The sequence below is a fragment of the Cygnus olor genome, chromosome 1 (assembly GCF_009769625.2).
Source record: "Cygnus olor isolate bCygOlo1 chromosome 1, bCygOlo1.pri.v2, whole genome shotgun sequence".
NCBI classification, from domain to species: Eukaryota; Metazoa; Chordata; class Aves; order Anseriformes; family Anatidae; genus Cygnus; species Cygnus olor.
In genome coordinates this window covers 54,919,430-54,936,690 of record NC_049169.1, presented here as the reverse complement: position 1 = coordinate 54,936,690, position 17,261 = coordinate 54,919,430, and the positions used below count along the sequence as shown (strand labels likewise).

Genomic DNA, 17,261 nt, shown 5'->3' with positions numbered 1-17,261 from the left:
CGCCTGTGTACACACCGCAAACCCCCCGAGCCGCCAGCGCCTCTCCCATTGGCCCCGCGCTCCGCGGGGGCCTGCCCCTCCGCCCCGCCCTCGCAGCCCCGCCCCCGTCTCCATGGTTACATGCTAATCACCCCCCTCTCCCCCGCCTCCCATTGGCCGGCTCCCCCGGGGGGGGCGGGGCCGGCGGAAGGCGGAGGGCCGGGGCAGGCAAGATGGCGGCGGCGGAGCGGAGCCGCTCCCCGCTGGGGGGCTCCCCGGTGCCGGCCTGCATGTTCGCCCCGGAGCCCGGCTCCCCGGGCGGGGGGCCCCGCCTGGCGGCCGCCGCGCTGCCCCGCCGCGCCTCCTCCTTCGACGCCGAGGACGGCGAAGGGCTCAACGGCGAGCCCGACGTCGACCTCACCAGCAAGGTAGGCCCCGGCGGGGGGCGGCTGCCCCGCCTCGCCCCCCCCCCCGTCCCCCCTCAGGGCCGGGCTCGGGGCTGGTCGCGGGGTGAGGAGAGCGGGGAGGGCTCGGCTCGGCCCCGCTGGGGGCCCGGCAGCCGGTCCTGCTCCCGCTTCCATCTTGCAGCGAGGTAATAGCGCACGGGTTGCCGTGGTGCCCCTCGAGCTGCCAGCCCTTCCCGCTGAGGGGTCGGCGCGTCCCACAGCCGTGCCCCGCTCTGAAGTCTGGTGACAGCTCGGTTGGGACCCCCTGGGGTTACGCCGTCCCAAACTAGCTGGAGTTCCCTTGTGTTTTTCCGCCGCCCCTCCTCTATCCGCTTCCATTCCAAAGCCCTGGATTTCCTTGCCCTCAGAAGGGAATGAATTGTAGTGTGTGGATCTAGGTACCTTTCTCTTTGAGGGCATGACCCGGCGCGGTGCCGTATTAAACGTTACGAAGATGTCTTACAAGGAAGTAAAGCGCAAAAGTCACAACCTGTTGAGCCGCCTGCGCGTGTCTTAATGAGCTGGACAAGATTTTGGTACAGGATGCCGATACCCACCTGTGCTTTGTCTTCGATGTGGCTGATGCGGGAGAGCACGCAGGAGGACGCTGAGGACTGTCACTGATCCTTGACAGCCAGGAACCTGAGCACAGCTCTGACAAAGAGAAAAGAAAGTCTTTCTCCCACTACCTCCGTTTGTATTGTCAGCCAGTCTTCCTTTCCTAAAAACCTGCAGGCATCGTGGAAGTAATACGTAAGTGTATATATATATATATATATATATTTTTACCTTTATTACAATTTACTTTTCCGTACAGCAGTGTATATATGCTGTCTTTTCCCCAAGACTTTGATTTATCCCCATCTTGGATGAGAGCTAAGACTGAGCTCTGCCCCATCTCCCCAAGTTAGTCACCTGCTGTGTGCTCAGAACAGCAGCCCCACGTGCAGTAGCTAACTTGGTCTCTCCCCTTCCACCCCCCATTTTCTCCGTCTTCCCAGTTAATTGCTGCTTGCCACTTCCTGCTTAAAACAGTGACTCTCCCTGCTGTCAGTTTCTGTGCTAGCTTTCTGTCCAGGTCTGAGCCAACTCGCCACTGTGTTGCATACTTTTCTCCCAGTCCTCCTGCTGACCCCAGCACATTCGTTGTAAGGTGTGCTCTGCTTAGAGAAGAACGTTTGCGATTCTGTTACCAAGCACGTAACACCTTGTCAGTCGATCAAGCGAGCAGTTCCGTTCATCAGCGCAAATTCATTGCTTCTTGCTTGCTGATGGGCAGTGCAGAGTGGCACGGTCCGTCTTGTCACCTGGAATAAGCTCAGCCCGCTGCAGCTGCCACCCACCTCCAGTGTGTCTTAATCCCAAAGCTGACCAGAGGAAAGGTGGGAAAAGTGCTCTCCTCCCAGAGATCGGGGTGGGACTTTAAAGGTGGCATCTCAAACTTGTACGTTTTCATGTTTTTCTGCTGTCATGAAAATAGAACCATAACTGGTTGTTGCTTTTTTCGCCCTGTAGGAATTCTGAAGTTCCTGGACCCGCAGGACTCCTACCGTTAACTCCTTGATGCCTGGCAAAGTTGAAACAACAGAAGTGAAAATTTTTGACTCGGTGAAAACCTCTAAAAAACAAGAATACATAGTACAAGGAAAAGAAAAAAGAAGCATAGATGCCAAGATAGAGGGCCTCTCTCTGACAAGGAGTTTGCAAAGAACAGCCGCCGTCTATCTAGGAAGGTAGCTAAAGAGATCTTCAAAACAGCAAGTACAGTCTTGCAGTGACCTAGGAAACTGCAGAGCTGTCTGGGGGGCTGGGGACTGCAGAAGCAGCTACGAGGAATACTGAACAACGCTAGAAGGTGTGATCCGTGAAAGCTGACGTTTGTTCTACACGTCCTTATTTGATATCCTACCAGCTACAAGCTGATGTGCTGCTTGAGCCTCCTGCCCGGCACTGTGGAGAACGGCTGCAGTGAGCTGCTCGGCTGAAACGGCCCCTGATGCTTGGGTCAACGCGTGGCTGAAGCATTTGAAATAGCTGAAAAATGAAGCTGGTGCTGAAACTTGAAGAAACGGAAGTTAGCGGCCTCTACGCTGATGGCCCCTCTGTTATTTTATTGATCTTTATTAATGTAACAGCCTGTTTGATGGATGTTCCTGGGACCCTGACCTCTGCTGATGCGCTGGCCTGAGCAGTGAGCCGGCCCGCTGTGCTTCCAGGAATTCCTGAAAGTGCTCGCTAGGCAAAACGAGCCCTGCGTGTAAACGCACAGCCCTCCGTTCTGTCCCGATCCAGCCTCTGAACAGCTGCTGGTTCTCCTCTCGATACATGTGCGTCCCGTGGTCTCCTCTAAGAGAAGAAGAAGAAAAAAACAAACAAAACCAGAACAAACAACTAATAAAGGCAAAGCTCAGTTCATCGACGCACAAAAGAGACAGACTACGTGGCCTTGCAGATCAGAGCGCTTCGCTACCCCTAGCGCTTTGCAAACCACGCCAGGTAGTCCAAAACCGTAGGTAGGGCGTGCACCTAAGCAGGCACACGAAGGCGGTTGTCTCTCAGCTGTCTGCCCCTCACCGACAGACACGTGTTCTGAGTGACCGTTAACGTGTTGCTTTGGCAGCCTTAAGCCATCTAATTAGCACTTGCTATCTGTGCTCCGTTTTCCCGGGTGCATGCACTGCTACGGTTTTGAAGCTGCTTTAGTTAGGGGATTTTGGGTTCTCTTACGCTCTGACTTCCTAATAAGAACCTTCATCACCTGCGTAGTAGTAGGTGGCAAAGGTAGTTCCTGCTTGAGTACACGTTTAGGTTGAGTACAGGTTGTTTTAGGAATGTTGGGCAGGCTTCAGGTGGAACCGTTGTGAACTGCAGTAAGCCACGTGCTTTAGGAACATCTAGCACCAATTTCAGGCTGGCCTGGGTGCATAGTGGAGGGAAATGCGTCTTCCTGGGGGTGATTTTGGAATGTATACGTAAGAACAGCTGGTGGAAGTACGGATTTCACGGAGTGCTGTCGGGTGACACGGGAGCGCCTACCCGCAGAGCTATCCGTGCCTCTACAGTTGTTGGCTATCTTGCGTTTTTAACAGCAGTGCCTTCCTCGGTCCCAGCATTTGAGCCACGGTGCCAGGATGCTCAGCCACCTGCAGATCTGTAAACGCAGAGGCAGCCAGAGAACTGGTAGCCACACGGTCCTGAACGGGTGACGAAGGTCTCCTGGCTCTGCCACCCCACCGATGTGGCTGCTCCGTGGAGGCCTCTGCACGAGTTCTTCAGCTGTGCCGTACGAGTGGCACGGTTCTTTGCCAGAAGCGGTGCTACACACAAAGGTGTTCTGGGAAAAACCCTCCCCAAAGCACTTTCCTGTCCTCATTTTCCTCTTTGTTTCTGTCCGCTTTTTCCTTCTCTTCACCCCACAGTAGGGAAGGGCAAAGGAAGCTGTGGTTGTTGCAGTAACTGCAGTCAAAGCTTGTTGGTAACGCAACACTGCAGCTTCTTACGTGCTTTGAAGTCAATTTTCCAGTGTAAATGAAGTCCGAGCTTGAACAAATAACCTTGTGCAGTGTCACAAGGAAATAGTTGTCAGTGAAGCTGGTCTTGAAAAACGAAATACCAGAAAGCGGTCCTTGGGAAAGACCCCTCCTCTTTCAGTAAAGCACGCTGATTGATTGGCCTTACAACTGAAGCTGGGTTTGAAATCATATTGGCTATTTCATCTCTTTTCCAGCTGGTGATGGTGAGTCCAACTTCAGAGCAGTACGACAGTTTGCTCCGGCAGATGTCGGAGAGGATCGATGAGGGGTGTGGGGAGACCATCTACGTCATTGGACAGGGATCAGGTGAGTGCAGCTTCCTCGGGAAAACAACAGAAAACGTGCAAATTGAAAGGAAAGCCTAGTTCAGCTAACAGCTACTGCTGAAAGTAGAACTGACTTCTCCAGAATAACTTGGAAACCTCTGTAACAGAACATGTGGGACTTTTTTTTTTTAACCCCACCAACAGCTGCCTTAGGAACTTTTTTATAAAATCATACCGGTCTTTTTGGAAATGAGGCATAAGTTGTCTGGGAACAACAGCAGAAGATGAAGGGTACAACGTTGTAATACCAATTTTAGTAGAGACTTCCTCGATGTCTGATGAAGGCCGTGTTGTGTCTTGTTCTGGTCACTTCTCCATTGTAAATAATATTTTCACCCCACAGGGCTATATTGGAGATGCGTCAGATGGCCAAAATACATGCTGCTGACTTTCCTTGTAAGCATGTGCCGTGGAGAGGAAGGTTTTCCTTTTCTCAGCGTGAAGCTTTTAATATCACATTTACCAGGGTGTGACCGCAGTCATTTGCCTTTGCGGATTTTAGCAGTTTAGCACAGATCGCCTTTTTGTTCCTGTTCACAATTGGCACGTTTGCATCCCGTGCTGATAACAGGCTATTGAGCACGGCCTCGCTTGGAAATTGAAATTTCCTCTCTCACTTCTCATTTCATTCCAGGCCGCCGCGTAGCTGAGGGAGGTGGGGATCTTTTCTGGGGATTGAGGCTATCGGAAACGGCATCCGATAGAAAAAAATGTATATATATGTATCTTCTACTTTCTCATTCAGTTTGAATGTCTATGATTTTGATCATTTTGGGTGCCCGATGAGATGCCTGAGAGGCCAGGGAAGGCTGCTGGGGCTCACCGCTTCGTCAGCGTTGACCCTTCCCTTTCTCCCTGAGCTCTTACTCACCTGTCCTCTACTTCTCATTCCCCTTCCGTGACTCAGGACCCCAACCACGGTGCCGTTTGTTTTCCCCGCCATCTCCACATCTCCTCCGTTTGATTACGAGCTAGGCTGGAGATGGCCCAGCCCCCCTGCTTGTTTCAGAGCCGCGCGGCGGTTAAAATGCCGATCAGTTCGTGCAGGCTGCAGTCACTGCTCGCCGGCTGAGTCAGCCGTGCATATAAACGATTGCACAGCAATGGTGTTGGTCGTCCAGGTGCTACGCGTCTCTCCACCTCTCTTTGTGTCTTTGTTTGTGATTTTTTTTTCTCTCTTTTTGCCCACAAAGGAGATTCGGGCCTGAGATCTGTGCAGCTTCTGAGCACCTGGGGCGCAGGGGAACAGCCGAGAGCTCTGGTGGCCTTTCACGTGGCTAGGAAAAAAAAGCCCCCTGGCTTTCTCTGGCTCTCAGCTCTTTGCTTGGGTGGGCTGCTCAGAGGCAAGAGTGCCTCCTTGTTTTTTCTGGCCTCGTGCTCGCGTCAGCATTTCTTGCGAGTGCCAGGCTGAAGGCAGCGAGGCAGGCCAAAACCATTGTTTTAACTGGAGCGTGTGGGGGCTAAAGGAATTGCTGCACGGGCCAGATTTGCAGAAAAAGTGGACTTGGGATGTGGCTTTTATGGAGTAAGCTGATAGTTTAAATTGCTTCCACATTTTACTGGTCAACCGTGGGGATATTTCAGTCGCAGCTTTCCTTTTGTTTATGGTTTTTCCTCTGTTGTAATGTGAGAAGAGATTTTCTGTCAGGCTGAGGGAAATGCACGCAAATTACCTTCAGCTCGTGAAGTATGGGAATTAGACAGAAATACATTTTCCTTGCCAATCTCTAAGTTTTTGTTTGCAATAAGAGTAAATAAGGTGAAAGAGGGCGTTTTTATAATAATTTTTTAAGACTTAAAGTGAAGACCGTCCTTTTTTCTCTCTGACGAAGGACGTTTGTTCTGTTTGCATGGCTGATGTCTCCGGTCCACGTGTGAATCCCGATGGGTGTGAAAGTCCTGGGCGGAGTGGAATTGCTGCTGCCTCTTGCAGGGTGGTTCTCACTGTCTGTCCTTTGTCTCCTCAACCCCATAACTAGATGGGACCGAGTACGGTCTGAGCGAGGCAGACATGGAAGCGTCCTATGCCACGTTGAAGAGCATGGCAGAGCAAATCGAGGCAGACGTGATCCTCCTGCGGGAGCACCAGGAGGCGGGGGGCAAGGTGCGGGACTACCTCGTTCGGAAACGCGTGGGTGACAACGACTTCCTGGAGGTCAGGTGAGGAGCCGGGCGCGTACAGGGTTAGTCAGCAGCCCAGCTACATTTTTACCCCGTGAGCAGGCTGTGGTGCTGAGCCAGCAACGCTGACTCCAGTCTGGGTGTTGTAGCTGCCCAACAAAGGGAGCTGAGCTTGACCACTCCTTGCTAACGAAATCTCCTTTTTGTTGTTGTTGCTCTCGCTTTTGTGCACAGCCTGTGAAGGTTTGCCTCTGGTTAGCTGAGGGCTGTTGTTTGGGTGACAACCCCACAGTTTAGGGATCTTTTGTGTGCTTGAATCCCAGCAGGGAGCCACATGTGCGCACATACGTGTGTGCGTGTGTGTGCATATATGCACGCTGCTAGAATACAACACTTCTGACTAATGTTTCCATTCTACTCCAAGACTGTGATGATTCAAGTCACCTTCTAATGGACATCTAATAGCTTGTGTAATTTGACTTGAGAGCCTGCCCAGACTTGGGTGGGGATGGATTTCCGACATTTGCCAACAGCCGTAATTGTCACCTTTATCAGAGGCAGAAGGAGATTGCTATAGGAAGGGGTTTTCCCCTAAAAAGTTTGCGTTTGAGCTTTGCCTTTTCTGAAAACAGCAATCTAATCTCCCTGGCACCTGGTGCTACATAACAAGTACAAAAAAAGCAGAGGGATTCTAGCCCAAACTGGGATTTAGACTTTTCTTTTTGAATTGGCCCAGCACGTGTAATTGATTGCAGAGAATAGGAGTTGGAAGAGAGGTTCTGTATAGCACCAAGCAATTTTGGATCCAGCTCTCTGTGTTGTGAGCACCAGCAACATATCTCCACAGTCTTCCACATCCCAGTTATCCCTGTTAACTAACTGTGAAATAATCTCTGCTCTGTTTGTGAGGGTCTAACGTTTTCAAATTTCTATTTGCAGGTTAGGGAGAAAAATCTAATTATTTACAGCAGCAGTGGCGTTTGTTTTTTTGTTTGTTCGTCTCTTTTCCTTCACGTCTCAGCTTTTACCAGGCTCCTTTTTCCTCTCCCTTCCAGGGTAGCAGTGGTTGGCAATGTGGATGCAGGGAAGAGCACGTTGCTGGGTGTCTTGACCCACGGTGAACTCGACAACGGCCGAGGCTTCGCTCGGCAAAAGCTCTTCCGCCACAAGCACGAGATTGAGTCGGGCCGCACCAGCAGCGTGGGCAACGACATCCTGGGCTTCGACAGCGAGGGCAACGTGGTGAACAAGCCCGACAGCCACGGCGGCAGCTTGGAGTGGACAAAGATCTGCGAGAAATCCACCAAGGTCATTACTTTCATTGACCTGGCTGGCCATGAAAAGTACCTGAAGACCACCGTCTTTGGCATGACCGGCCATTTACCCGACTTCTGCATGCTGATGGTAGGTAGCAAGAAAAATACACGGTAGCAGCAGCAAGGGCGCTGTTCACAGCTTTACAGCCTCAACTTCTTTCCTACTGCAAGGTCCTTGTGGGTTGTGGAGGGAGGCGGCATCTCCCAGAGGTGGAGAGCAGCAGCCAGTGGGGGTTTTAGCCAGGATTCTGAGGCAAAGTGTCCCAGGACAGTCAGTCACAAATTGGTCCAAGATGTATGATTGTTGAAAATTGAAAGGTTTCTGGTTTCCAGAACACCTGGTTAAAGCTGGAGGAACGAATTCTTAGTGTCCAAGAGCATTTGAAGTGAGCTGGGTCTGCTCATAAAGTCCCAATGACACATCTACAACCTAATCACAGCCTGCTGCGTGTCTGATGCAAGACCTTCTCTGTAACCCAGCGCTCTGCAGGAGGAACGCTGACGTGAATGTGTTTGTATCCCCGCTGTAGGTTGGCAGCAATGCTGGGATTGTAGGGATGACCAAGGAGCACTTGGGCCTGGCCCTAGCACTCAACGTTCCCGTCTTTGTTGTGGTGACCAAGATCGACATGTGCCCTGCCAACATCCTACAAGGTGAATCCTACGAGCTCTCTCCAGGCGTGTTCCTTACCTCTGTGTGTGCTCTTGTCCTCCGTTTGGGTTGAGGAACCGTTGCTGGAAGAAAGCTGCTTTGTCTGGGTTTGACTGCATCTTAAACACCTTCCAGAAATCTACTCTTACTTTTCCTGGCCTGTTCTGCAAGGCAGTTCGCTTGCAGTCACCATTTCAAAGTTACCCAGGTTGGGGGGCTCACCTGGGCAACGAAAAAAAGTGTTTGCTGTAGGATTTTTTTTTTCAACTCTAGGGGGAGAATTGTACAGGTGGGTAGTGGATTTGCTTTTTCTGTGGGAATTTATACCCAGAGGGAAAGTCTGGAAATCTGCCTTCCTTCTGGCCCGCAGTTTGATTGTGATCTCTAGCTGTGGTCAGACTTGTTCTCTGGCAGCAGCTAGTCGAAGGGGCAGCTCCTGGGTACATCCTGCTCACCTGGGCACTTCTCCGCTCTGCTGGCATAACTGCAGCCGTTATTAGCGAGTAATAATAACTTGTTGTTATAATAACCTGTTGTGAGGACACAGGAGGGAGCCGCTCCCTCCTGTGTCCTCACAACCAACCAACACGTAATCAAATCATGGTTCAAAGCAGCTGCATGAGTTATGGTAGCAGGACTGGAGCAGACACAGGTGAGGGATGGCAATGAGCAGCAGGGGCTGGCAACTTCCGTGCTCAGCAGCAGTTAAAACAGCACATCTAACCCCAGCAATGGCCCTTTAACCTATGCTTCACGTTTCTTCAGGTTGTGACCAACTCTCACCTATAAAATTCTCTCGATGTGTTTCTCACACCTTCAGGAACATGCTGTGGTTAATTGGAGTGATGCTGTTTTTGATAAGTAGTCTTGAGGATGGGGAAAGTGTCTGTTCCCAGTACTGTCCGTAGTTAGTTCATTTCTGTGAAAATGCTGGATATTTTTCAGATGAACAGAAGCGTGCGATCAAAAGGTAACCTGAATATCTCTGTAATAGAGATTTGGCAAATAAACGAAAGGCCTGACCCTAACACAGTAACTGGGGAGGAAGGAGAATGCTTGGCTCAGTGAGAAGAGCTTCTCCTGGGAGAAGCTGCTCCTGTGTCATGTTCTGTTTAAATTAAATAGTCACAAGATTTGGCTCAAACCTATCTGTGAAGAGCAGATGGCATGATTAAATGTTTGTGTTTGTACCCAAAACATTTTACTCTCCCATAGGCAATCATTTGTTCACAAAACCCATCTAATTGGATGACAGTTGTAGAATATAAATGATTTGCTCTTTTAAACCATTGTTAGCTTTTTTTTTTTTCCCCCTCATGTGTTATATGGCACTTTGCAGGAGACTGATGCTGGTGCACCCCTGCTGGGTGACAGATCCGAGGCTTAAAAAAATGAAAATAGGCAGGAGATCAAAGTTGGGAGCTGGGAGATTTGTCCCAAAACAGTTACTTCCAGATCTGGTCCCCCTGCATCCCCCTAGCCTGTGATGATGATCTTTACCCTCCTCATTCTTCTCTAACCTTCTGTGGCAGGTTAATTGCCAGCCAAAGTGTTTTGAGGTCAAAATTGATTTCTAATTCACATATTCTCAAATATTCCAGTTCCTGAGTGCTGACAAGTTTCGTTGATCGAATTCAATGCGAGAAATCCTTTATAGGAAGAAGAAACATTTTGTAACTACTTAAAGCTATTTAATAGACAGCTGTAAAACTTCACAGCATTGCACTTGTAGCTGCAAACCTGTGTGTCTGTTCCTGTACTGTGTCGCTTGGCAGCCGGCATGAAATGGAAAACGGAATGGCTCCTAAGTCCCACCTTGGCTGCAGCAAACTCGTAGTGGCACTCACACACCTTTAGCCATCTTCTCCTGTCTGTTTGTGGCAAGAGTACCAGTCTCCCTTCGGGAAACCGAACAAAAGCGATTTGTAAAGGCGGGAGATGCTGCCCTAACAATATTCATTTCACCCTTTAAGAAACCCTGAAGCTGTTACAGCGACTGCTGAAGTCCCCAGGGTGCAGGAAGATTCCCGTGCTGGTTCAGAGCAAGGATGATGTCATTGTAACAGCCTCCAACTTCAGCTCAGAGAGGTAACGGGAGCAGAGGAGAGTCGTTTCTCTTTCGGTCCTATTTGGAGACTGGGTGAGAAGATTCAGAGAGAGAGTCCCATTGTCTAGATGTGTTCAGGTTGTATTTGCCATGTGGTGTGTTGATTCCCTGAGAATGTGTTGGTTCTGAGATTGACCTGCTTGTGTTCCCCTCTGAGGCAGAAATGAGAGGCTGCTGCTGGGCAGTCTGCAGAAGATGGCAGGGTGCGCTCAGCTCCCTTCAGTCCCGGAACCTTACACCTTTTCCTGAATGTCATTAGAAGACAGAGACAATGCTGCAGGGTTTCAAACGTGGGGTGTTGTGCATCTGACTGCTTGCCGGGCTCTCCCTTCCTAGCACTGTGTATTGAACACAGTCCAAGATGTTGGATGTCTTCCTACGCATGGAATCCCAGGCAGGGAAGCGAACTGACTCCATTTTCATCCATTTTCCTTTACAGGATGTGCCCGATTTTCCAGATTTCAAACGTCACTGGGGAGAACCTAGATTTGCTGAAGATGTTTCTTAATCTCTTGTCTCCACGGACCAGTTACAGGGAAGAAGAACCAGCAGAATTCCAGATAGATGATACTTACTCTGTCCCGGTAAGGGACCTGGCATTTTAGGAATTTTCCACCGTGTTTTAGGTTGAAGAGGGTATCTTCCTTAGAGAGGGGGACGTTCTAGAGCTCATCTGCTAGTGTGGTCGAGTAAACCTGACTAGTGTTGTTTCCTTTTTGGTACAGGGTGTAGGAACGGTTGTGTCTGGGACGACACTGAGAGGCCTAATCAAGCTGAATGACACCCTGCTGCTGGGGCCGGATCCTCTTGGCAACTTCCTACCTATTGCTGTCAAGTCCATCCACCGCAAGAGAATGCCTGTCAAAGAAGTGCGGGGAGGCCAGACTGCCTCCTTCGCTTTGAAAAAGGTGAGGAGAGCTGCCCTACGCCCCCAGAACAGGAGCTGCCCCCGTAACTTTAGAGTGCTCTTGGAGTTGTGCTGCAAGCAGTCTGCTTCTGCAAACCTCAGCTACCTCATTTCACGGCACAGTAGAAATCCCATAGAACCCGTGTCGGTCCCATGTCCTGGTTGTTCCACCTAACAGGTGCCAGGTAAGAGCAGTGAGACCCCTGGTAACGAGGAATAGCGTTGGAGGTGTGTAACAAAGCGAGAAAAGTCTGTGCTGCAGCAGCAGTAGTGTTCTGGGCAAGGTATTCACACACTGACTAAAACTTGGTCAGAAATTCCAGCTGAACTTGATTTTTGCAGCCTTTGCATAACGTTGTTGCTTCCTGCTAAACAGCTATCGCTTTGCCTTTTGGTGGGCATGAGTTAGTATCTGCGAAATCCCTCAGGATCCTGCTGGATGCAGTCAGCCAGAGAAGCAAATTTCTTCCCTGGAGGATCATGCTAAAGTTTTTTTTTGTGTCACTGCTTTTCAGATCAAGCGTTCTTCCATCCGGAAAGGGATGGTAATGGTGTCACCCCGCCTGAATCCACAGGCGTCGTGGGAGTTTGAAGCAGAGATTCTGGTGCTCCATCACCCCACCACCATCAGCCCGCGGTATCAGGCCATGGGTACGTGTCACAGCGTTGTCTCGTCTTTGTTTCCCAGCAGTAATAGTTTACATCAGCTCTAGGCAAAGGTCTTTTCGCTCCCGACGGCTCTGTCAAGCTGAATGTAAGCCGTAGTTCTTGTTTTAATGGTCCCAGCTGTCCATTAGAGAGAGGGGAGGAATTCTACAGAGAAAAGTAGTGAGGAGAAATATGTGAAAAGGAGATTTGGGGCTCCAAGTGTACTTGTAGCCTGCCTGAGCCATATTTACACGGTGCAAAGATTCTTAAGCTTCCAGTGCAGAGACTCATTTTGGGTCCTGCCGTCTAGCTCAGCCTCTTGGCGTGTAGGATTCTGGCAAGGGTGCTCCAGGAAAGTCTCTGTTCGAAAGTAACTGTTAAAGCTTATGTGTATTTTCTTTTGGAGGACCGAACAAAGCCTGACCCATGTAGTCTATGGTGTGCAGTAGATTTTTACGCTTCAAACTCAGCACCGTTAGCTGTAAAGTCACAAGAGCCACTTTAGATGTCTGTCTGAAGCTTATTCGGCTAACGGCACCGGCTGTTGAAAGCCTTTGTGCGTTACATTCGCAGTGCATTGTGGCAGCATCCGTCAGACGGCCACGATTCTCAGCATGGACAAGGACTGCCTGCGGACAGGGGACAAAGCCACCGTGCACTTTCGCTTCATCAAAACCCCGGAGTACTTGCATATAGACCAGCGGCTGGTCTTCCGTGAAGGCCGCACCAAAGCTGTGGGTACCATCACTAAGGTAAAGGCTGAAGAGTCCGGCTTTCTTTTTTTTGCCCATTAGCTGCTTTTGGCGCTGAGAAGCCAGCAGGAGAATTGAGGGAGCAGCCCGTCCTTCGATCGCAAGCGTCAGCCCTGCCGTGGGTTGCAGATGACCGGTGTGCTTTGCTGTGTGGTGGGTCTCGGCTGGTGCAAATGAGGGAAGGAGAAGGTAGGGGGTGACCCAGATGCCTCTGACTTTTAAGGCCTGGTCTCTTTCTGATAGCTTCCAGCCGCTCCCTTCGAGTCACAGTTTGGAGGGCTGCGTGTCACCTCAGCTGAGCGGCACTTTAATCCCCGTAGGGGTTCTTGAGGGCAGCTCAGGGTTTCTTTGAACAGCTACTGCCTGCGTTCTTCTGCCGATGTACGTCGGTGTCAGTTGTCCAGAGGCTGTTAAAAAGCAACACTGAGCCTTGCCAGATGGGCCTAGCTGTTTTACCGTTGCTTTTGCCCTCTCCCTTTGTAATACGCAGTTACTCCAGACCACCAATAACTCGCCGATGAACTCCAAGCCCCAGCAGATCAAGATGCAGTCGACAAAGAAGGGAGCTGTGACAAAACGAGAGGATGGTGTTCCCCCGGTTGGGATGGCAGCTGGGGGCCCGCCGGCAGGGGACGAAGCCCCTTCAACGGCTGCAGCACCGCCAACACCTACTGCCCTGCAGCCATCGGTAAGTGAGGGAAACGGCATCTCTTGTAGCTGTTTGCATCTTGTTTTTTGACTGTTGGATGAAGGTTGCTCTAAAGCACAAGTGTTACTCCTGTCATACCTTTGCACTCACCTTGGGACTCAACGTGTGACAGAAACAGATGGAAATACAAATAGTGTCACAGCAAAAATCAATTCTCAGATGACTGGATGACTTTTCCTGGCTGACCTTGCAGCAGCTAGCAGTGTAGGGTCCCGGGACAATTCAGGTTGGACCTCAGGAGGTGTCTAGTCCAATATCCTGCTCTAAGCAGTGTTAGTTGTGAAGTCAGACCAGGTTGCTCGGGGTTTTATCCAGTCCTATCATGAAAATCTCCAAGGTGGAAGACTGGGCAACTGCACTTGGCAACATTTCACTACTTGACTGTACCGTGGTGAAAAAGTGCCTCCATATACCCAGTAGCTGAAGTAGTGAAGCATCTAACAAATGCTCAGAGACTGCTGGCTGAAGGAGGGGTAGAGCATCCCCTCACTGGAGAAACTACAACCGAAATAGTGGTATCAGGCACAGGTCATCTGCCCTCTCAGGGAGGGAGGATGGGGGTGGCCAAGGGGAAGGAAAGGCTTTTCATTTCTAGACAGATGAGTCCAAGCTGTTTTGTTGCTTAAATCTTCCCGTCTCAGCTTGTCTGAGAAGGATACCCCACTGTTCTCGTGTGAAAGGAACGGAAACTCCACTCTAACTGCGAGCTTTGGGTAGCTATTTATCAGCTTTATCACATGGATTTCCTTTTACTGTACTTATCCAGAAAGCAAAAGTTCCCGAAACTGAAAGCGTCAAGACAGTCGGTCAGCATTCTTCCTTTTAACTGTTGTAGTTGCCATTGGTCAGGTCTCGGCCTGTTGAGCCAGGCTGGCTGCTGAAAGAGGGCCGCTGACAGGGGCCCTTCCCTGCACGTACACTTGTTGTTCCTTCCTGATCCCTCATCTCCTCCTTGTCTTTGCTGTGGAGTCATCGTGGTTATAAGAAAGGCTCCTAGCTTCTTCTTTTTGTCCCCTCCCCTGAGAGTCCGCGTTGCTTTCGCTCTCGCTTATCTTTGTCTCTCTCTCCTTGCTGCTTCCCCTCAGCCTGCTCTGGATGAAGAGCCCCACGTCCGTGAGGGCAATAAGGTATCTGGCTGCTTTAAAAGAGAATCGTGGGTTTGCTGGCTGGATTTGGGGTCAGAGTCGTGTTAGCAAGAGAGTTCTGGGAGGGGGGTTCTCCTTCCGTTCCCCACAAAGCCAAGGGAACCTGAGGCCTCGATTTTTCCAGATGCTGAGCCCCATGGCTCCTGCTGACTCTTACGGGAGTTAAACACTCAGAATATCGGGAGATCAGGTCCTCCCCAGCCTGATGGCCCAGACTTCACGGTAGTAAGCAGCAGATCAGTCACAACTGCCATCCCAGTGTCTGGCTGTGCGTGTTGAACTCTCGCTGTGCTGATATTCTGATTACTGCACACTAAGGTGTCTCTTCTTGTTTTTCAGTCAAAAGCCGGAGGAGGAGGAGGACGGCGACGTGGAGGTCAGCGCCATAAAGTGAAGTCTCAGGGAGCCTGTGTGACTCCTGCCAGTGGCTGCTGAATTTCGTACTCCTCCTGCTTCTGAGGAATTCCTCCCCTTCCCTTCAGTTCCTATCCAAAAGATCCAGAGCAGCTTAAACCAAAATCCATCCCAGCTGATTGGCTGCAGAAGAATCTTCCCTCCTCCCCAGAGGAAATGATGGAGAGGAGCATAACTTATAAGCTAATGAAGGTGATGAGACACAGAACTGAGTAACTGACACCTTCCTCCTCCCCCTGTCGACACATTTTTGTACATCATGGGCTTAGTTTTTATTCTTATTAGTTTTTATTATATTTTGTGTGCATGAAGATGAGAGGAGACTCTGGATAGAAGCAAGAAGAGCCAGTTAGCTGCCTCCCTCCTCCCTCACCCCATTCTGTCTACAGGACCTGCTGCTCTCTCCCACGTGCTGTCTCAGACCCAGGGGCTGTCAAACACCTGAAATTTCGGACTTGCAAAGGTTAAAACAACATTGTTTAGGGTGGCTCCCTACGGCATTGTTTCCTCACCACTGTGGCCACGTGCCAGATAGGTTTCTGGATTCTCCCCCATCTAAAACTATTCGTCAGTGGGTTTAATTTCACGTTGTAGCGACTTGAAGTTTGAAGGAGACGATGGTAAGAAAATTCATCAGTTGGAGGTCTAAGGGGGAAGCAAATTGAAAATCAGTTCTTGATCTTAAGTTGAGGAATCCTATACTAAAAATCTCCTTCTCAAATACGTTAGTAGCAGTTAAGATTTTAATTAGAGCCGGCATTAATTGGGCAGTCGTTTGCCCATCCTGTTCCCCTTCCCATCCTGCGGCTTTTCCTGTTGTCTGTTCGGTGCATTTTGGAGCAATTCGTAACTTGCCTCTCGAGGCTGTGGCAGCTCAATTAGCAGTATTAAGAACGTTGTGCAGGAACACTCAGTCCGTCCCCTGAGCCAGAGAAAGCCTTCTCACCTCGACGGGCAGAGATCCCAGGTGGGAACGTACCTTGGGAACAGAGACACCAGGCAAACGAGACCTCCCCTTGATTTTGTTCACTCCAGGATTTCCCAAACGTTTTCTAGAAGTCACTGGCCAAAACTTTGCCACGATGGAGGTGATTGGGATTGTCTTCTGCCCTCTTTGGCCAAGAGGGTCATGATGAATTCGCAGCAAACGTACAGAAGTGCTTTCAGGTTTGGAAGCACGTGGTAGTTTTTCTGACTTTATTTTTGAAGTGGTGAATTCTGGCTTCAGGAAGGCCCTGCGAGGACGCTATGAATTATCAGTATCATGATTTTTAACCCCGGGTTGTGTGATTTGAACAATTCCCTGTTTGTTATTTCTTTTCCTCTTACCCTGCCTCTCCGCTTGGCTCCCCGGAGGACAGGAGTTATCCCCCGCAGGCTCGCGGTGAGCGGTGGGAGCGCGTGAGCTTCCTGAGGGCGGAGATGGTGTTACCAGCACTCCAAAACCATCGGAGGTGAGGGATTCGGATCGGAGCCGAGGGTACTTTGCCTTAGAGACTGTGGCGGCCTGAGCAGGGGTGGCAGCGGGGAGGTCAGACGGTCCTTTCCAAGCTATGTGCCTAAACACCAGCGCTCTCCCGGAGAGGGGGGAACCATAGGCGGCTACAACACCAATAGCACCCGCATTGTGAGGGGGTGTGAAGTGTGGCTAAGCAGGGCACACGAGGGCCCGTTGCGTTTCTGTCCCGGCCCTGTGGCAGCATCAAACTGCATCTGATTTCACCGCCCTCCGCTTCCCAGGGGAGCAGGGGGCCCCCGGCGGTTTTCTCTTTCTCCATTCCTTGTGCTCCAAACGAAGGAGACTGCCGAGACTGGAAGAGGGTTGACTTCAGTTCAGGCGAAGGAGGCGGTGCGATCTCTCTTTTGTGACCAGCATTCAAAGATCACTCGGGCTGGCGTGATCTATAAAATAAATTTTAAAAAAGGTTTGTTCCACGTTAACGGATGTCTTGTCGCTTTGTGTCCCTCCGGAAAATTGGCGCGCGCAGCTTTGCCAGGAGCCAGGACGAGGGTGTCAGCCTGGCACCGCGCTCCTTCGCTGGCTGTGCACGGCGGCTGTGCGCGTGGCGGGGGAGCAAAGTCCCGGGGAGAGCTGCGGCCAAGTCCCTGCACAGCTTTTGCTTTGTGTAAGAGCTGGTGCTTCTCAGTGGGGGGGAAATGAGCGTGCTCGCATGGTGCGGGCTGAGCTGCGCGTGTGTGTGGGCGC

General features: G+C 50.7%; 1 protein-coding gene across 2 annotated transcripts; it reads left to right on the top strand.

Moving 5' to 3' along the window:
* The first annotated feature begins 181 nt into the window (after positions 1-181).
* GTPBP1 (GTP binding protein 1) lies at positions 182-16,996 on the top strand. 2 transcript variants are annotated; one of them, XM_040559327.1, is made up of 12 exons: positions 182-407; positions 4,153-4,264; positions 6,264-6,444; positions 7,461-7,809; positions 8,252-8,375; positions 10,347-10,461; positions 10,920-11,064; positions 11,206-11,388; positions 11,903-12,038; positions 12,609-12,787; positions 13,278-13,475; positions 14,981-16,996. In XM_040559327.1, exons 1-12 carry the CDS (start codon positions 213-215, stop codon positions 15,074-15,076), a joined length of 2,013 nt encoding a protein of 670 aa, XP_040415261.1. In that variant the 5' UTR covers positions 182-212; the 3' UTR covers positions 15,077-16,996. The 2 variants fall into 2 exon arrangements, with proteins under 2 accessions (XP_040415261.1, XP_040415272.1); XM_040559338.1 differs by lacking the exon at positions 182-407 and adding an exon at positions 1,985-2,921.
* Positions 16,997-17,261: the final 265 nt, after the last annotated feature.

What these genes read in the sequence shown, in the direction of transcription:
- GTPBP1 (XM_040559327.1), top strand. Translation starts at nt 213, where the DNA reads ATGGCGGCGGCGGAGCGGAGCCGCTCCCCGCTGGGGGGCTCCCCGGTG. An exon ending in CCCTGCCAACATCCTACAAG is followed by an intron (nt 8,376 to 10,346) that starts GTGAATCCTACG and finishes TCACCCTTTAAG; the next exon opens with AAACCCTGAAGCTGTTACAG. An exon ending in TCCAACTTCAGCTCAGAGAG is followed by an intron (nt 10,462 to 10,919) that starts GTAACGGGAGCA and finishes TTTCCTTTACAG; the next exon opens with GATGTGCCCGATTTTCCAGA.